The 21,751-nt window shown below is 42.5% G+C and overlaps 1 protein-coding gene across 2 annotated transcripts in view; it reads left to right on the top strand.

Annotated features, from left to right (window-relative positions):
- Window positions 1-21,751, top strand: part of LOC123773105 (Brahma-associated protein 60) — a 201,009-nt gene that overhangs the window by 12,441 nt on the left and 166,817 nt on the right. Inside the window, exon 2 of one of the 2 annotated variants that reach the window (XM_069315598.1) lies at window positions 7,932-8,119. In XM_069315598.1, coding sequence (XP_069171699.1) covers window positions 7,932-8,119 — 188 coding nt within the window. Of the gene's footprint in view, window positions 1-7,928; window positions 8,120-21,751 lie in introns of both variants that reach the window. The other variant, XM_069315597.1, reaches the window with a different exon arrangement.

Below are 21,751 nucleotides of genomic sequence, written 5' to 3'. Positions count from 1 at the left end.
TCCGGGGCACACTAACTTGTTTTCGAATAGAAGTTCCGGCCCATCCTGGCTTGACTGCTCTCGCTACCGCCTGGGCAATGTGTCCTAGCAGTCTTTCGGGCATGGATCTTTGGTGTTCGTACGGGGGCCTTGCTGCTCGTTGTTCTCGTGTTGTTCCCGAGACTTTTCGGGGATGTGGCGCCTTGGGTTGGCGTTTGCTGCCGGGTGTCTCGCTTCCGTGGGGGGTGCGTGGTGTCCGCTTCCTGGTTCCGTCCTTTTGACCTTCCTCTGTGGGTAGTTAGCTCCGGGGAGCCGACGGGGCTCTCCCAGAAAACCAGCGTTGAATGTAATGGAACGCCATTTTCTGGGTGAGACCCGGAGGCTCCCCGGCAACCCTCCCTCCCTCCCTCCCTCCCTCCCTCCGGTCGGCGTTTTTTCGCGTGTTTTGACATCCAGCCCTCAGAACTGATGGGTGGATAGCCGGCGTGGGAGGTGTGGGGCTTCCCCTTCCCCCTCCCAGGGAGGGGGGAGCTGCGCAGACAGTGGCGCGGTGATGTGTGACGTCATACAAGTTTGCTTGTTTTCTGTTGGGGAGTTCTGTCCACTAGTTCGGCTTTAGATAGCAATTTTTACCAGAATAGGGGTTTGTTTTGGAATGCTTAACTTTCTGGATGCTTGACCCGGTCGATGGCAGACATAGAATGCTTCCAACCACACGGGGGTTTCTATAGGCCATTGCTCCCCTTGCCTCTCTGAGGGGGCCAGGTTCTGGTCGTGGTCCCCGGTAGGCCTTAGAACTCCATACACATGACTGATGCCAAAGTCTGACATTAGCATATCAGCCTGGTAAAGCTCCGGGGAGCCTCCGGGTCTCACCCAGAAAATGGCGTTTCATTACATTCAATGCTGGTTTTTTATCATAATCAAGGGTCTTCTGTAATACTATCATCGCTAAATTATAGCATATACATACAGTGGTACCTCGGAATACGAGTGTCCCTGTATGCGAGTTTTTCGGAATACGAGCAGGATTTCCTCGGAAAATGTGTCTCGGAAGGCGAGGGTTACCTCGGAACACTAGTTTGTTGATACGTGTACAGGCCGACTAGCGCATGGTGGCATGGCGATCGCGCCTCAGTTTACCAGTGCCTCGCGCCCAGTGACTATCCCACCTGAATTCTTCACAAGGATTTACAGTTTTTTGTCGGTTTTTTGGCCATTTGAGCATAAAAGTTATCATTATATATCTCGCCATGGGTCTCAAGAAAGCCATTGGTAAGGTTCAACCTAAGAAAATAGCTGTGAGTAGAGGCAGTAGAGGATGTCCCTTCTTGATTAAGAAAATGTGTGAAGTATGGGAAGAACTGCAAAGTTTTGTTGAAAAAATTTGCCCAGATAAAGCTGTAGCAGGCCGTTGCATTGACCTTTTAAATGACAATGTGATGTCTTACTACAGACAAGTGTTAAAATGTAGGGAAAACAAGTGTCTTTAGACAGATTCTTAGTAAAACAAGCAAGTCCTAGTGGTATGCAGGCAAAATGTGCCAGAGAGTGCACACCAGTGAAGTCCTCACTGCCTGATGTTATAATGAAAGGAGACTCCCCTTCCAAACAGTAACACCTCTCCTCCTCCCTCCTCACATCTTCCATACACCAACAGCAGTCCTCAGCAAGGGTAAGTAATAACTTGAACATAGTTTTGTACGTTTATTTAGATGAATTAGGTATAAAAATTTAGTTTGATGTGGGGTTTTTGGGGTAGTCAGGAACAGATTAATTCATTTCCCATTATTTCTTATGGGGAAATTAGCTTCAGAATACGAGTTTTCGGAATACGAGCTGTCTCCAGGAACGGATTAAACTCTTAAACCGAGGTACCCCTGTATGTATATTTTGACATTTTTAGGCGATGCTGTGGTCACAAGCTGAACAGCAGTGCTGTGACCGCATGCTGCATGTTCCAGTCTTGGTGACTCACTCAGTACCGAGGCCCTCACACCCGGGAATGTTGCCCACGATTTAAAACAAAAATGGCGTCTGTTTACAAGCGCCCCGATGAAGGTGAGGTGAACCCCCGTGTATCTGCGAGCAGTTTAAATCTTGCGTAGTACTCTAACACGTCATATGACGTGATACGCACTTTTGGGTAAGTTACTCAACACGTCATGACGTGTTGCGCAGTTTAACCCTTGGGCCGCTAAGGGCCATTTTACCTTCAACACCCACAGGTACAAAACAAAAAAAATACCAAGAAATTCTTTCGTCTTATAAAAGTGTTCATTTGTGTTCCCTGATAACAGGAAAAATAAAAAAAATCGTAGGTGACATATTTTAGCCACAATAGGGCGGGAAAATCTGATAAAAAAGAAGCGTTGACAGAGCAGTCGCCAGACGAGGTCTGCTCCGCCCGAGCTGTCAGGCGGGGGCTGCCACAAAGATATTATTACTAATTATTTCAATGTGTCTAATTTATTTTATTTTTTTTTTTTTGCAGTAATATTATTCAATAGTGTGTATTGTGATATATTTATATAATAAAATGGGTGAACCATCGCTGTACTTTAAATTATGGTGTGCATATTAGTGATTTAATTATGTTCATAGAACAATAAACAAATAGTTTGCTGTTATTACACTATATACATAGGTTATATATATAAGTATCTGCATGTTTTGTTCTCCATAACGAACCACTAAGTTGGTATTGAGTCAAAATGCAACGAAGAGTGGCCACCACTCACCAGCCAGCCAGCCACTTGCCAACATACTCTTCCCGCCATACTGTTTTTGCTTTTATTCTCTATACACAGACGTTATTTATAAGTATCTACATGTTTTGTTCACCATAACTGTACATATATGCTTGTATGGTGAGTTCAGGCAATAAGAGAGGTAGCTACACACACAGCTGGTGGCTGCTGCCATCACTAGTTCAAAGCCAGAGGCGCTAATATTTCTCCTCCAACAATACTGTTTGTGGTGTTATTACACTATACAGGGGTACCTCGGTTTAAGAGTTTAATCTGTTCCTGGAGACAGCTTGTAACCCGAAAACTTGTAAACCGAAGCTAATTTTCCATAAGAAATAATGGGAAATGAATTAATCCGTTCCTGACTACCCAAAAACTTCGCTTCAAACTAAATTTTATACCTAATTCATCCAAATCTACACTACAAAAGTATGTACAAGTTATTACTTATCCTTGCTGATTTATTTATTTATTTATTTATGCATATACAAGAATGTACATTGGGAATGTGAGGATACATAATATGGTAATTACAGTCTTGTAAAGCCACTAGTACGCGCAGCGTTTCGGGCAGGTCCTTAATCTAAGACAATTTTAAGGAGTAAATACTTGCAAAATTTATAGACAAAAAAATGATAACAGTTACATGGAATGAAAAAAAGAAGATGAGAAAATTGTAGGTACAGTATATTAAAGCACATAGGTAGCTAAGATTGATTGCAATGACAGCTTGAATGGTAGTTGACAAAAATTGGTAGGCACAATACAGCAGAAACAATATAAGATTGATTGCAATGACAGCTTGAATGGTAGTTGACAAAAATTGGTAGTCACAATACAGCATATGGCTAGCACATAAAAGAAGACAGCAATGAGCACAATGATAAGGTCGTTTGATTACTACATAAAAATTAGGAGATTGGGTAACACTAGGTACAGAGCAAATTTAAAGCTCAGTGTAGGAAACTAATTAGATGAGATTAGGTACTTTTTGGTTTTACTTTTAAATAAGGCAAAAGTTTTACAGTTTTTCAATTCACTAGGGAGTGAGTTCCATAGACTAGGTCCCTTAATTTGCATAGTGTTTACACAGATTAAGTTTGACCCTGGGGATATCAAAGAGATATTTATTTATGGTGTGGTGATAATGGGTCCTATTACATCTGTCCAGGGAGAGTTTCAGAGCATGGTTTGCATTTAAGAACAGGGTTTTGTAAATGTAGTTGACACAAGAGAATGTGTGGAGGGAGTTAATAATTAGCAAGTTTAGGGATTTAAATAAGGGAGCTGAGTGTTGTCTGAAAGCAGAGTTAGTTATTATTCTGATAGCAGATTTTTGCTGTGTGATGATGGGCTTAAGGTGGTTTGCAGTGGTAGACCCCCATGCACAGATACCATAATTAAGATAGGGGTAGATTAGTGCATAATATAGTGAGAGGAGAGCAGAGTTAGGAACATAATATCTGATTTTGGAGAGTATACCAACTGTCTTAGAGACTTTCTTAGTTATGTGTTGAATGTGGGTGCTGAAGTTGAGTCCCTTGTCTAGGAATAGGCCAAGAAATTTGCCATCATTTTTATTACTGATATTAATGTTGTCTATCTGTAGCTGAATTGCATTTGATGATTTGCTTCCAAATAAGACTCATGTTGGCATATGGAAGATGGTGAGGAGGGGGGAGGATGAGAGGTGTTACTGTTTGGAAGGGGAGTCCACTTCCATTATCACATCAGGTAGTGAGGACTTCTCTGGTGTGTGCACACTGGCACGTTTTGCCTGCATACCACTAGGACCTGCTTGTGGCTTACTGCTTGCTTGTCTTACTAAGAATCTGTTTAAAGACACTTGTTTTTCCCTACATTTTAACACTTGTCTGTAGTAAGACATCACATTGCCATTTAAAAGGTCAATGCAATGGCCTGCTACAGCTTTTTATTTGGGTGAGTTTTTTCAACAAAACTTTACATTTCTTCCTATAGTTCACACATTTTCTTAACCCTTAAACTGCGCATGGCGTATATATACGCCCTGAGTAACATGTCCCATGGTGCGCATGGCGTATATATACGCCATAGGGTGCCAGGCCTGATTCAAATGGCCCGCGGCTACACGGGGTTCACAGTAGCTTCCTCAGGGCTCTTGTAAACAGATGCCATTTAAAAAAAAAATCGTGGGCAATATTCTCAGGTGTTAGAGCCACAGTACTGTTGGAGCAACCAAGGCCGGCGCACGCAGCATGAGCGAACAGCATTGATGTTCAGCTTGTGACCACAGCATCGCCGAAAAATGTCAAAATAAATATGTAATTGTTATTATTTAGCGATAACAATATTACAGATGACCAATGACTGTGATATAAATAACCAGGGTTGTGGTAATAGCAGGATTGTTGTAATAATTAGCGCTGTGGGAGGAGTGATGCTGAGAGACGGAGGGAGACAGCATCGTTTACTGACTGTGTGGCCACCTGTTATTGTTTGCATTCACCATACCAGGTCAGTGGTTCTCTATGGTGAACACAAATGTAGATACTTATATATAATGTGTGTATTAGTGTAATAACAGCAAAAGGATTATGCTGGGAGGAGCCATATGGGTGACGGAGGTGACGTCGTCTGCACGATTTGTCTAGCTGTTTAGAGGGTGGCCACTATGCTCTTTGGGCGCACTACAAGCTTAGGTGTACAGTTACGGTGCATAAAACATGTAGATATTTATATATAATATGTGTATACAGGGTAATAACACTGCAAAAGGTATTGTTGGGGGAGAAAGTTTAGTGCGTGTGACCTTGAAAGAGTGAGGGAGCCGCCAGCCGCCATCTGTGTATAGCGACGACTCTTAGTGCCTGAACTAACTATATCAGCTTAGCTGTACAGTTGTGGTGAACAAAATATATACATACTTATACATAACGTCTCTATATAGTGTAATAACACCACAACTGGTATTGTTGGGGGAGAAAGTTTAGTGCGTGTGACCTTGAATGAGTGAGGGAGCCGCCAGCCGCCATCTGTGTATAGCGACGACTCTTAGTGCCTGAACTAACTATATCAGCTTAGCTGTACAGTTGTGGTGAACAAAATATACACATACTTATATATAACGTCTGTATATAGTGTAATAACACCACAACTGGTATTGTTGGAGGAGAAAGTTTAGTGCGTGTGTTGAGGGAGTGGCAGCGAGTGGCTGGCTGGTGTGTGGCGGTAACTCCTCGTTGCTTTTCGACTCTCAATACCAACTTAGTGGTTCGTTATGGTGACCAAAACATGCCAATACTTATATATAACCTGTGTATAGAATGTAATAGCAGCAAAACTATTTGTTTATAGTTTTATAAACATAATAATTGAATCACTAATATGCACATCATACTTTTGAGTATAGCGATTATTAACCACTTTTATTATATAAATATATTACAATACACACTATTGAATAATATTACTGCAAAAAAACTAAGAAAAAATCAATCAGAGACATTGAAACAATTAGGTAATAATATCTTTGTGGCAACTCCCATCTGTCAACGCGGGTGACGCTGACCAGGTCTGACGACCGCTCTGTCAACGCCCACTTTTTGCCAGACTTCCTCGGTCAATTGCGCCCAAAATATGTCACCTACGATTTTTTTTTTTTCGTGCTCAGGGGACACAAATTAACATGTTTAGAAGACAAATTTTTTTTTTTTTTTTTTTTTTTCTTGCGCACAGGGGTGTAAATGTCCCAAGGACCCCTGAGCAGTGTAAGGGTTAATGAGGAAGGGACATCCTCTACTGCCTTTGCTCACAATTATTTTCTTAGGTTGAACCTTACCACTGGCTTTCTTGGGACCCTTGGCGAGATATATAATAATAATAACTTTTATGCTCAAATAACCAAAAATCCGACAAAAAATTGTAAATCCTTGTGAAGAATTCAGGCGGGATAGTCACTGGGCACGAGGCACTGGTAAACTGAGGCGTGATCGCTGTGCCACCATGCGCGAAAGAGCGGAGATTGCACGGTTAGTTCAGTGGTAGTAGCGGGGTGCGCGGTCGAGTTAATACAATCCTCTACTCTATATCAACAACCCTCATACCATTTTCATGTTCACGAATGATCTCTTGTTTTTCTTCTGTATTCACCTATTTGTGCTTGTGGGGGTTGAGCTCTGCTCTTTCGGCCCACCTCTCGACTGTCAATCAATCAACTGTTACTGACTACTAATTTTTTTTTTTCTCTACACACACAAACACATTCCCCCCCCCCCCCCCCCAGAAAGCAGCCCATAGCAGCTGTCTAACTCCCAGGTACCTATTTACTGCTAGGTAACAGGGGGCATCAGGGCTAAGGAAACTGCTCATCTGTCTCTGCTGGGTGCGGGGATCGAACCCCAGTCTCTAGGTCCACGAGTCTAGAGCGCTGTCCACTCAGCCACCCATCCCCTCCACTCGGCCACCCAGCCGAGTCATCCTCACATGTGGTCATCCTCACTGGATGTGGTCATCTTCACTGGATGTGATCATCCTCACACGTGTTTTCTTAGGTTGAACCTTACCACTGACTTTCTTGGGGCCCATGGTGTGATATATAATAATTACTTTTATGTTCAAAAAACAAAAGAGCACAAAAATAGTGGATTTCTTTACAAGCATAATCGTCACAGGCAGCTCTGGTAAACTGAGGTGGGGTCGGCTGTGCCACCAGGAAAACTGTGATCGGTTGACTCATACGCGTATCAACAAAGTCGCTAGTCTAGGCAAAGGTTGTAAGTCGAGATGCATTTTCCGACGAAATTTACATCGTAACTTGAAAAATTCATTAGGGGCAGTTGTAAGTTGAGGTGCCACTTATATAAAACTCTGAACTGCAGTGCTAATCCTGACTTGAAATGCTTCCTGGAGGGCTGAAATACAACCCATGGGCACCTCACTAGAAACAAATATTTCCATTCCATTCACCTGGGCTTTAGGAGTCTCGAACCGTGGACCCCACCCGTGTGAGTCCAAAGCTTTATCGACCGAGCTCTTGAGTAGTCTTAAAAAGAAAAGTTTCCAGAAGCAGCTTCCTGCTGCCAAACTTGAATTTTTGACTTTCCCTGACTACTACTGAAGTTCAGAGGACTTAGTGATCCATGCGCACGTCATATAAATTGTCATCCACACTTCGTGGAAATAAACACTTGGGCTCTAATAAATATAATATTTTTTCAGCAGATGAATGTGCAAAGATCCCAGTACCCTCCTGTTGGTATGGGGGGTCCTACGGGAAGCCCAGCTCCAGTTATGCAGCGTCCTCCAGGTCCCCCAGGTCCACAGCCGTACAGCAGTGGTATGGTTCGCCCTCCAGCTATGCCTACAACTCCTGGCTCGAAGCGACCTGCTTCATCTAGCTCTTCCAAAAGGTATTTATATATTTAATATTTTTTCTGAGGGGAGCCCCGTCGGCTTCCTGAAGCTATCAAACTGACATGTGCCATATTAGTTTGGTTCCATCAGTCCTTGGAGTTCAAGTTCCTACCTAGGGCCACGAGCCAGAACCTGGCCCACTCAGAGAGGCGCAGGGAGGGAAGGGGAGGGAATTATCAAGGGAAAGCACCAAACCACTACGACTATATAGTACTTGGAAGGGGTCAGGATAAGGATTTGGGATAGGACAGGGGGATGGAATGGTGCCCAACCACTTCAACGGTCGGGGATTGAACGCTGACCTGCATGAGAGGCGCAGGGAGCAATGGCCTTATGAGCTCTCTATATGTAGAGTTTGTCATGTTTGCCATCAACCGGAGAAGGCACCCAGAATGGTAAAACGTTACAAATCTCTAACTAGTTAAAATGCAACCTACATCTGAATCGATGCACAGAACTTCCCCCAATAGAAAACAATGAAACAAGCAACATGTCATCCAACTAGCACGCCCGCTCATTAGCGGCTCACCCTCCTCGATGGGGAAGGGGGGGACCCCGCTCAGCAAGCAGGCCACACCACCCCCTAGTTCATAGACTGAGGTGCCCAGTGTCACATGTCCTCTCTGGCCTCAGTTTATTGTCTGGCTTTGCATTAATGACTTTGCCAGCTGTGTTGTGTGGTGGTGGCCAGATGTTCCTACAAGTAGACTGGGCTGCATGTGCCCGGTAAGTACTTCCTTTGCAAGTCAGGGTTACCTTTCCTGGGTCGTTCGGGTCTCACTCATTCCTGTTTGAGGACTTCATTGCTTGGTGTTGTTCTCGCCCTTGGGGTTCGCCGGGGGTCTTGGGCTTCCTGTCTTGTCCCAGGTAGGGAGCAGGTTTGTGCTGGGTGGGGTGCACTGCAGTTGGCGCAGCTTGCATTCAACGGTGGCCGAGGATTCTCTCTGGGGACCGGTTAGTCTTTTCCCGCTGGGCAGTGTCTGGCTTTGGAGGCTGTTCTGGTATCTTTGGGACAGCCCCTTTCGCCGCTCTCCTGATCGCTGACTTTGACTTCCAGGGTCATTGTGTCGGTTGCTGCGTCTCTGGCTTCCTCATCGGTTTTCTGGGTTTGGTACCTTGGCGCCTTCCACTTTTCTTGCTCGATGTGTTCATGGATGCCTCGTTTCTCGGCTGGGGTTTTATGACCAGCGCTTACCAGGCTGGGCAGGGGCGTTTGACTCAGTCCTGACGTCGAGCTCACAGCATGGTGCGGGAGTTTGCGGCTGTGTGGCAGATGCTGCAGTGGATTCAGTTGCCTCGGGGCTCGGTGATTTTGCTCCATTCACACTGCTCTTCTGTGGTTCATTGTCTCTACGGTCCATGGCTCTTCGGGGCTGGTCACTTCGGGTAGATTTTCTGCTGAGTTCTCGAGTTTAGTCTCCACGCTGTTCACATTCAGGCAGGACCAAAGAGCCAAAGCGCAACCCTTGCAACCACAACTAGGTGAGTACATTCAGGGGGGTGTCCAACATCATGGCGACTAGCCTGTCTCGCTTCATTCCTCTTTCCACGGAGTGTACTGTCAATACCGCCACCTTCCTTTGGCAACAGATGTTTGGGTGCCCAGAGGTGGACCACGTCGACGTCGGCTCCCAATATATTTGGCACCGTTCCCTGATTGTGAGGCATTCAGGATGGATGCTTTCTGGCAGAACTGGTCGAGGTGGGGGGTTCCTGTACCTTCATCCCTCAGTCTGGCTGTTGCTTCGGGTTCTGGCACAGCTTGAGTCCTTTCTGAGGAGAGTGGTTCTCCTGGCCAGTGGTAGCCGGCCCGGCCTTGGTTTCAGATACTGCTTGCACAGTGTCTGAATCCGGGAGTTTCTCCTCCCCTGAAGATTTGCTATATTTCCTAGCTAGTTCAACAACATATTTACCATTTTCATGTTTACGAAGGATCTCATGTGAAAACGACCATAGAGGAAAAACAAGTGTTTTCTTGCCTTAAACCTTACCACTGGTTTTCTTGGGACCCATGGCAAAATATATAATAACAACTTTTATATTCAAATAGCCAAAAATCCGAAAAAAATAATTCCTTGTAAAGAATTCAGGCGGGATAGTCACTAGGCGGGAGGCACTAGGAAACTGAGGCATGATCGCCGTACCACTACGCGCTAGGTCGCCATACGCGTATCAAAAAACTCGTATCCCGAGGTAAAGTTTGTAACCCGATTCAAATTTTCTGAAGAAATCGAGCTCAATACCCAAAAAGTTCGTAAAGAGGGGCATTCGTAAACCGAGGTACCACTATATGTGAGAAAGCTGCAGGAACATGTAAGCGATAGTCCAGGATAATAGTCCACCAACCAGACTGCCTGGTTGATCAGTCCGGCAACCAGGAGGCCTGGTCGACGACCGGGCCGCGGGGACGCTAAGCCCCGGAAGCACCTCAAGGTAACCTCAAGGTAGGATCACCCCAAAATGTGCACAGTACCATGACCACTGCACCAATGATAGTCTATAAGGATTGGTCATGCCTAGTGTTTATTAACGGAGCACCACGACTGATCAAATTCGACGACACTCATGGATCCATTTCATGTGTGCCAGAATTTGATGAAAAACTGTACTGAAATGAATCTGAGTGTTGTCAGGGGTTGATCAGTTGTGGAGCTTAGTTAATAAGCACCAGGACTTACCAATCCTTATAGACTTGTGGTGGTCATGGTACTGTGTACGTTTAGGGGTGATCCTGGACGGCATGGGTTTGAATCCTGGCTGAATCCCTGAAAGGTTCAGATGAAGCTTACAGGAGTTAAGAACCAATCCTTCTATTCATATAACCAAGGCTGACAAATCCAGCACTGTTGTTATTCTAAACAAGGAGGAATATATTTCCAAAATGAATGATCTCCAAGATCTTCAACTTATACCAAACTCAGGAAAAATTCTCTTGATGACATCATCAAGTCCTTCAATAGCAGCTTGAGGAAGTTTTTAAGTAACCATAAAGATCTTCTAAATCAACTTGGTACCTCATTTCCTTCTTTACCATATATCTATGAACTTATCAAGACTCATATGCCTAACTATCCCATGAGGCCTATCATCAGTTCTGTGGGATCCATTTTCTACAAGCTCTTTAAATGGTTTAGCAAAATCTTGTCCCCATTGTTAGGAACTATTTCCTCTTCTCATTTGACCATTTTATATTGAACTCGTTAGCAAATTAAAAATTGTTCCACTCAATCCTAATGTCAAGTTAATCAGTTTTGACGTTTGTTCTTTGTTCACAAAGGTGCCGGTTGATGATATTCTTGATTACCTCGCTCATGAATTATTGAACCAAGTTTTACCTCTTTCTGCTGATATTATTGTCAATCTCATTAACACTATCGCACTCCAGGCAGAAGGCTCTTCAACATTCCCCTTATGCGCTGCGCATTTCGGGTGACCACGTGGCGACACTGAAATGTTTATACAGGGGTACCTCAGTTTAAGAGTTTAATTCGTTCCTGAAGACAGCTCGTAACCCGAAAACTCGTAACCCGAAGCTAATTTTCCCATAAGAAATAATGGGAAATGAATTAATCCATTCATGACTACCCAAAAATCTCATTTCAAACTAAATTTTATACCTAATTCATCAAAATCTACACTACAAAACTATGTTCAAGTTATTAGTTACCATTGCTGATGACTGCTGTTGGCGTATGGAAGATGGTGAGGAGGGGGGTAGGAGGAGAGGTGTTACTGTTTGGAAGGGGAGTCCCCTTCCATTATAACATCAGGTAGTGAGGAACTCTCTGGGGTGCATTCTCTGGCACGTTTTGCCTGCATACCACTAGGTCCTGGTTGTGGCTCACTGCTCGATGTTCTCACAACAAATCTGTCCATGGAAGATTGTTTTCCCTTCACAAGATGTCTCTGTAGTGAGGCATTACACTGTCATTGAAAAGATTAATGCAACGGCCTACTACAGCTTTCTCTGGGTTAGTCTTTTCAATAAAAGTTTGCATCTCTTCCCACATCTGACACCACTTCTTAATGGTTGCGGAAGGGACATTCGCTGCTGCCTCATCCTCCACTGGAGAAACATCCTCAGCTGGGTCTTCTTGCTGTTCCTTTTGAATGACTTGGAGTTCTTCGGTGGTCAGTTCTTTGTTGTCTCTTCTTCCACCAACTCTTCCACATCACCATCCAATTCCAAGCCCATTTGCGGCCCAGAGTAACAATTTCCTCAACAATAGGCGCATCATTTACAGGCTCAAACCCCTCAAAGTCTAGTTCTGTGACGCATTCAGGCCACAATTTTCTCCAGCCAGAGATCAGGGTTCTTTGAGTTACTTCTTGCCAGGCTTTGTCAACGAGTTTTAAAGAAGTACAAATGTTAAAATGGTGTTTCCAGAACTCTTTGAGGGTGAGGTTTGTGGCTTCAGTCACTTCGAAACATTTCTGGAAAAGTGCCCTTTCGTAAAGTTTCTTAAAATTCGCTATGATTTTTCTGGTCCATAGGCTGAATTAGAGGAGTGGTGTTAGGAGGAAGGAACTTTATGTGAGAAAATTACTGTATCTGTGCAACAATTCATCTTACAAGCCTGGAGGATGAGCAGGAGCATTGTCAAGGAGAAGCAGGGCCTTGAGTGGCAAATGTTTCTCCTGCAGATATTTTTGTATGGCAGGGCACACCGCTTCATTCGCCCACTCCGAAAAAAAATCCTAGTCGCCCATGCCTTATTATTAGCCCTCCTCATCACACACACATTTGGTTCTTCTGCACTGTATACTGTTTGAAAACCCTTGGATTTTCAGAATGATACACTAGCAAGGGTTTAGTTTTCAAATCGCCACATACATTTGAACACAGCACAAGCGTAAACCTGTTTCATAGGCTTGTGTCCGGGCAAAGCTTTTTCCTCCTTGGTAATGTATGTCCTCTTTGGCAGTCTTTTCCAGAACAGTCCTGTTTCATCACAATTAAACACCAGTTGCGGTAGGTATCCCTCAGCCTCTGCAAACTCTTTAAATTCTTCAATAAATCTTTCAGCCGCTGGTTTGTCTGAGCTGGCAGCTTCCCTGTGCCTCACAACACTATGAATATAGCTTCTTTTTCTAAATTTCTCAAACCATCCCCTGCTTGCCTTTCTTTCGTATCTGCACTCGTTCCAGGGGTTTTCTTTACAAGGTCTTCATGCAGTACCCTGGCTTTCTCACAAATGATGGCCTCTGAAACACTATCACCTGCAAACTCCTTGTTGTGTATCCAAATTAATAACAACTTTTCCACTTCCTCAAGTATTTGTGGTCTTTGTTTCGTGATTGTTCTTACACCTTCTGCCACTTTAGCACTCATAATGTCCTTTTTCTTGCTAAGTATAGTGTATATCGTTGACGTGGCTTTGTTGTACTGCCTACAAAGTTCAACAGCACGTGTACCATTTTCATGCTTCCGAATGATCTGTTGTTTTTCCTCTATTGTCATCCTTGCGTGCTTTCTTGCCTTGGTCCTTACCACTGGCTTTCTTGGGACCCATGGTGAGATATATAATAACAAATTTTATGGTCAAATGGCCAAAAATCCAACAAAACACTGAAAATCCTGGTGAAGAATTCAGGCGGGATAGTCACTGGGCGCGAGGCACTGGTAAACTGAGGGGCGATTGCCATGCCACCACGAGCTAGGTCGGCCTATACGCGTATCAACACCCTCGCCTTCCGAGGCAACCCTCGCCTTCCGAGGCAACCCTCGCCTTCGGAGGCAAATTTTCCGAGCAAATTCTGCTCGTATTCCAAAAAACTCGTATACAGGGACACTCGTATTCCAAGGTACCACTGTGTAATTACCTAAGTGTAGTTACAGGATAAGAGCTACGCTTGTGGTGTCCCGTCTCCCCAGCACTCTTTGTTATATAATGCTTTGAAATTACTGACGGTTTTGGCCTCCTCCACCTTCTCACTTAACTTGTTCCAACCGTCTACCACTCTGTTTACAAAAGTGAATTTTCGTATATTTTTCTGGCAGCTTTGTTTCGTTAGTTTAAATCTATGACCTCTTGTTCTTGAAGTTGCGGGTCTCAGGAATTCTTCCCTATCAATTTAATCGATTCCTGTTACTATTTTGAATGTAGTGATCATATCACCTCTTTTTTCTTCTATCTTATAGTTTTTGCATATTTAATGCCTCTAACCTCTCCTCGTAGCTCTTGTCTTTCAGTTCTGGGAGCCACTTAGTGGCATGTCGTTGCACCTTTTCTAGTTTGTTAATGTGCTTCTTAAGATATGGGCACCATACAACCGCTGCATATTCTAGCTTTGATCTAATAAAAGTCGTGAACAATTTCTTTAGTATTTCTCCATCCATGTATTTAAAAACAATTCTGAGGTTAGAAAGTGTAGCATAGGCTCCTCGCACAATATTCTTAATGTGGTCCTCAGGTGACAGTTTTCTATCTAGAACCACCCCCTAGATCCCTTTCTTTGTCAGAATTCTTTAAAGATTTGTCACATAATTTATAGGTTGTGTGAGGTCTATGTTCTCCAATTCCACATTCCATAACATGGCATTTATTCACATTAAATTCCATTTGCCAAGTGTTGCTCCGTATACTTATTTTGTCCAGGTCTTCTTGAAGGGCATGACAATCGTCTAGGTTTCTTATCTTCCCTATTATCTTAGCTTCATCAACAAACATGTTCATGTATTTCTGTATTCCCACTGGTAGATCGTTTATGTAAACAATGAACATTACCGGTGCAAGAACTGAACCCTGTGGTACTCCACTCGTGACATTCCTCCAATCCGATACCTTGCCTCTGATTACGGCCCTCATTTTTCTGTTAGTTAGGAAATTTTTCATCCATGTTAGTAGCTTACCTATCACCCCTCCAATATGTTCCAGTTTCCAGAACAACCTCTTATGGGGAATTCTGTCAAAAGCCTTTTTTTGGTCCAGATAGATGCAGTCAATCCAATCATCTCTTTCCTGTAGAATCTCTGTAGCTCGAGCATAAAAACTGAGTAAGTTCGTTACACAGGATCTTCCAGATCGAAAACCATAATGTCTGTCTGATATTATATCGTTTTCCTCCAGGTGTTCTACCCATTTAGTTTTAATGATTTTTTCCAATATTTTGACTATTACACTTGTCAATGATACCGGTCAATAATTAAGGGGGTCTTCCCTGCTTTCACTTTTGTAGATTGGAACTATGTTAGCCTTTTTCCACACATCAGCTACAACTCCTGTAAACAGGGATGCCTGAAAAATCAGTTGAAGTGGAATGCTGAGCTCAGGTGCACATTCAGAACCCATAGGGAAACTTGTATCTGGTTCCCTGAAGATTTCATTTTGTACAAACACACATTGGAACTTTTCGTTTAATGTTTCACACATTTCCTTTTCATTTTCTATGAATCTATTTCCCATTTTCAACCTCTGAATATAATCCTTTACCTGCAATTTGTTGTTTATGAATTTATAGAATAGACCTGGTTCTGTTTATACGGTATTCTGTTTATTCTGTTCTGTTAATACGGTATATATACTGTTTATACGGTATTCCTCTAAGGTGAATAATTGCGAGCCTGTAATACCTACTCTTTGAGTTGGTGTCGTCCACAAGGACCTTTTGGGCCGAGATTCTTCCCCATAGAATCCCCCCAACGGAGTATTTAACCCTTAACATGCTCGGGGTTTAATATCCTGTCATCCCCACAGGCGCATGTCATTTTGAAAAATTATTTTTTCTTCCTAACCTGTTAATTTGTGTTCACTGATCACGGTAAAAATAATAAAAAAATCGTAAGTGGCATATATTGCCCGCTATAGGGTGGGGAAGTCTGGCAAATTATAGGCGCTGACTAAGCGTGCGTCCCAGGCGGTCTGTTGCTCGCAAGCTGTCAGGCTGGAGTTGCCACAAAGAGATAATTACCGAATTATTTCAATGTCTCTGATTGATTTTTCATACTTTTTTGCTGTAATATTATTCAATAGTGTGCAGTTTGATATATTTATATAATAAAATGAGTGAATCATTGCTGTACTCAAAAATATGGTGTGCATATTGTTGATTCAATTATGTTCATCAATCAGTGAACAAATACTTTGTCGGTTATTACATTATAAGCACAGGTTATATATAAGTATCTGCATGTTTTGTTCACTATAACGAACCACTAAGTAGCTATTATGAGCCAAAAAGTAACGAGGAGTGACCGCCGTTTACCAGCTAGCCACTCCCGCCCTCCCTCCAGTCATCTGACTCACCCACATTCTCCTCCCACAATAATGTTTTTGCTATAATTCACTATATACAGACGTTATATATAAGTATCTACATGTTTTGTTCACCATAACTGTACATCTAAGCTTGTATGGTGAGTAAAGGCACAAAGATGTGGCTACTCACACAGTCAGCTGATCGGCGGCCGCCCTCAAGGCCAGACGCACTAATATTTCTCCTCCAACAATACTGTGTGGTGTTATTACGCTATATACACACATTATGTATAAATATCTACCTGTTTTATTCACCATACTTGTACAAATAAACTGGTATGGTGCCCAAAGACCATCGTGGTAACCAGTAAACAACACCGTCGTCTGCACGGTGGCGTCGTGCAGACGACGCCACCGCCCTCACCAAAATGGCGGCTCCAAACCTTCTCTTGCTGTTTATACCCTCTATACACACGTTATATATTAGTATCTACATTTGTGTTCACCATAGCGAACCACTAAGCTGGTATGGTGAGTGCAGTCAATAAAAGGTGGCCACACACAGTCAAAAGACATCGCCACCACCCTCCCTCCCACAGCATTACTCCTCCCTCCATGGCGCACAGCACTAAATATCACCACAATCCTGCTATTATCAGAACCATGGTCAGTTTTATCACAGTCAGGGGTCTTCTGTAATAATATCATCGCTACATAATAGCATGAACAAGTATAATTTGGCATTTTTAGGTGATGCTGTGGTCACAAGCTGAACAGCAGTGCTGTTAGCTCATGCTGCGTGCGTCAGGCTTGGTTGCTCACTCAATACTGAGGCCAATAACACCTGAGAGTTTGGCCCACGATTTTTTTTTTAAATGGCGTCTGTTTACAAGAGCCCTGATGAAGGTGTGGTGAACCCCGTGTATCCGCGGGCTGTTTAAAATCTTGCGTAGTACTCCAGCACGTCATATGACGTGATGCGCACTTTAAGGGTTAAAGGGCTAGATTCCCACGTGACTCCATTTTCTTCCGCAGCGCACGTGATTCTAGTGACATCATTCTCGGTGACGTCACCCACATGGGTCTCTACCTCCAAGTTGTCTCTCACTGGGGGTCTCCCACTGTGTTATCTCTCACTGGGGTCTCACCTCCGATAGCCTCATCCAGTGTGATGAGACTCGTGCATGCCACCTCAGTACTACCCTGCATTTGTGCTTGTAGCATCACCTCTTCCATGGCCCTCATGTGCTGCTCCACTCGTTCCTTACACTCTAGCTCAGTAAGTGTCGTAGTCGTCAGGTCTACGAGCGGTCAAGGCCTGGTGAAGATGCAGGTAGCGCTGTTTGTACTCTCCACACTCAGACATACTGATGGTGTGTGTGTACGTAACAGGGTGTTAAACATTCTCTGAATACTGCTCATCACTTTTGAATTTTCAGGGAATATTTAAGTGCGAAATTTTACTGTACAACCTAGCTCATAGGTTCCAACTAAGCCAATCACGTTGGGCGCCAGATGTGGGGGTTTTCTTTTTTGCTTTCATGACTGCAATGCATACGTCGCCAATGTACATGTGGCAGACGCTTCACGAAACTGTCGGAATTAGCAGAATAGAAAATACGAGAGCAACCGTACAGGGCCTGGGAGCAAGGTCGAGTTAGAGTCCTTGAGGGTCTCTTCTTAGACTAGCCTCACCTGGTCCTGCTCCACATTGATTGTTCGAATCTCCTCAATGATTTAACATTTTAAGGGACCCCTAGGGTCCTCATTACATTTATAATTTAGTGAATTAGGCAACTCGGTGTTGAAGACACCTAGAGTTGAAGGCTTGAGTAATTTGTTGGCAGTATTCAGAAATGGTTCAACAGAAACACAGCATAAAGCTTAACAGTAGTTTATTTACTAACTTAACCACTAATATAAAGGGTGCTTGATTTACTTTAGATTGGTGTCAGAAAGGCTATGGTTGCATTAGCAAGACTTGACGTCTGGCTAATGGACTTGGATCCACTCGTGGCGAAACACCTAACTTAACACAGTTGACAGCCAATCATTAACACGGCAACCTAACTGCCGGTATGCAAAGGGATCACAAGAGTTCCAACCGGATACTCGGGTAATGATGATATACAATAAATCACAAATACACTGTCAATGGGACAGGCAATAACATGCACAATAATATCATATAATACTAAATGTGTGGTGTATGTGAAGCTCACATTCACAGATGAGTGTAATGCCATGATACCACACAGATAAACACGCATACACTGTCAGGTGCCGTCACCTATAACCTGTGACAGGTATGAGTAGGTGAGAACTGTGGTTGATCCCTCAGATCAACACAGACAGACACAATAAAACAATGACAAGATCTTGTACTTACAGGCAAGGTACCTCTCTTATTCACTCACTCACTCAGGCACATTTATGCAAGAACTCGTAGGTGGCCTGATAGCTGGTTTCCTCATTCTGAAGTGAAACCATTGACGACAGGCTTTCCCACAAACCGTACTTGACACGGGGGTACTCGCAGGAGGGTGTGCTGTATGTATAACCGACACACGCACACACTCTGGCACTGGCAGTGAGTAAGGGTGGTGACGTCACGTGGTACAGTGAGGGTGGCGGCGGGCGGCTCGAGGCTACCGAGGTACTGAGGTACTAGCTACACGCTCTGGACCGAGTAGCGGCTGGTGGCTGCAGAGTATGTAGTACCATGCAGGTACACTTGTGGTAAAGTCACACACAGGTTACTTAGGCAGCGGCACTGCCTTAGTTCACTCCAGGTCACTCACAGACGATCTCCACTTGTCACTAGGGGTTACCTGATACCAGTCTGTTTCGCTCTGGGGATTTGTCACTTAGGCTTCTGAACAATATAGTCACAGTCGCGATTCAGGGCGAGCGTTGGTATATCGAAAAGACACCGAGTTTAACTTGACGGTGAGGAATGGACGGTGTTCAGTCTATTGACTGATAGACAGAACAGGACACGTCCTCTGTGCAAGGGCTCCCTCACGTGAATGCTCTTGCCTGGGGCTCCGGGCATCTCGTGGGACACACAAAGGGTTACAATTTGACCAATGACATTGCAGCAAAAGAGCGGGAACCAATCATATTGATCGTTCCCTGATCAGTAGCAGAGGTGATGTCATGAACACGTCACGACCACGTCACAGTTGTTATTCTCCATTGTGCCAGTTGAGGTTGACCTCAGCGTCAGACCGTCCTGTCTCCTCGCTGGCGTGTGTCTACTCTCTCACGCTGGCACCAGCCAATGTACTCACTGACCCTTTGTGGCAAGTATGCTTAACTTCCCTGTATCTATGCAATATATACATATATATATATATATATATATATTATATATATATATATATATATATATATATATATATATATATATATATATATATATATATATATATATATATATATATATATATATATATTAGTATATTAGTATATTAGTATATTTTGGTAGCAGTCTTTCCTGTAGACATATATTATTAAATATGACCGAAAAAGTAAGATTAATAATTCTAACACAAATTTTTTCAATCTTTCGTACATTTCTTTTCACTGTTGGAGGTAAATAAAAAATCAATTCTCCAAAATTCATTTTTATTTCTAGTCTGACGCGACACGAGCGCGTTTCGTAAAACTTATTACATTTTCAAAGACTTTAGTTCACAAATACACAACTGAATAGAACTTACGCATCTCCGATTTTATATCTACATTTGAGTGAGGTGGGATGTGGCATTAACACAAGACAGAGCAAGATGTGGCATTAATAGGGTATTAATTTCATCAACACAAGACAGAACAAGAGTATTAATAGGGTATTAATTTCATCAACACAAGACAGTGTAAGACACTGTATCTATCTATCGATAGATACAGTGATAGCAGGCGGCTTGACGTTTGCGAGGCACTACACATCAAGAAGTCAACACCAGCAATCAACAGCCAATTATTGCACAACTATATTCTACCCACCTCAAGACTCCGCTCCAATATAGAAGCATCAAGAAATATGGACCAATAGGCTTTCTACAAACACTTCTATTCAATATCCATTGTTTCGTGTTCTGTCTTGTGTTGATGAAATTAATACCCTATTAATACTCTTGTTCTGTCTTGTGTTGATGAAATTAATACCCTATTAATGCCACATCTTGTTCTGTCTTGTGTTAATGCCACATCCCACCTCACTCAAATGTAGATATAAAATCGGAGATGCGTAAGTTCTATTCAGTTGTGTATTTGTGAACTAAAGTCTTTGAAAATGTAATAAGTTTTACGAAACGCGCTCGTGTCGCGTCAGACTAGAAATAAAAATGAATTTTGGAGAATTGATTTTTGATTTACCTCCAACAGTGAAAAGAAATGTACGAAAGATTGAAAAAATTTGTGTTAGAATTATTAATCTTACTTTTTCGGTCATATTTAATAATATATATATATATATATATATATATATATATATATATATATATATATATACATATATATATATATATATATATATATATATATATATATATATATATATATATATATATATATATATATATATATATATATATATGTCGTACCTAATAGCCAGAACGCACTTCTCAGCCTACTATGCAAGGCCCGATTTGCCTAATAAGCCAAGGTTTCCTGAATTAATAAATTTTCTCTAATTTTTTTCTTATGAAATGATAAAGCTGCCCATTTCATTATGTATGAGGTCATTTTTTTTTATTGGAGTTAAAATTAACGTAGATATATGACCAAACCTAACCAACCCTACCTAACCTAACCTAACCTATCTTTATAGGTTAGGTTAGGTTAGGTAGCCGAAAAAGTTAGGTTAAGTAGGTTAGGTAGTCGAAAAACAATTAATTCATGAAAAGTTGGCTTATTAGGCAAATTGGGCCCTGCATAGTAGGCTGAGAAGTGCGTTCTGGCTATTAGGTACGACATATATATATATATATATATAATGTCGTACCTAGTAGCCAGAACGCACTTCTCAGCCTACTATGCAAGGCCCGATTTGCCTAATAAGCCAAGTTTTCATGAATTAATTGTTTTTCGACTACCTAACCTACCTAACCTAACCTAACCTAACTTTTTCGGCTACCTAACCAAACCTAACCTAGGAAGATAGGTTAGGTTAGGTTAGGTAGGGTTGGTTAGGTTCGGTCATATATCTACGTTAATTTTAACTCCCAATAAAAAAAAATTGACCTCATACATAATGAAATGGGTAGCTTTATCATTTCATAAGAAAAAAATTAGAAAAAATATATTAATTCAGGAAAACTTGGCTTATTAGGCAAATCGGGCCTTGAATAGTAGGCCAAAAAGTGAGTTCTGGCTACTAGGTATGACATATATATATATATATATATATATATATATATATATATA

This window comes from Procambarus clarkii, chromosome 81, assembly GCF_040958095.1.
Source record: "Procambarus clarkii isolate CNS0578487 chromosome 81, FALCON_Pclarkii_2.0, whole genome shotgun sequence".
Taxonomy (NCBI): Eukaryota; Metazoa; Arthropoda; class Malacostraca; order Decapoda; family Cambaridae; genus Procambarus; species Procambarus clarkii.
The sequence above is the reverse complement of the archived record's forward strand: the minus strand, read 5'-3'. Positions and strand labels throughout refer to the sequence as shown.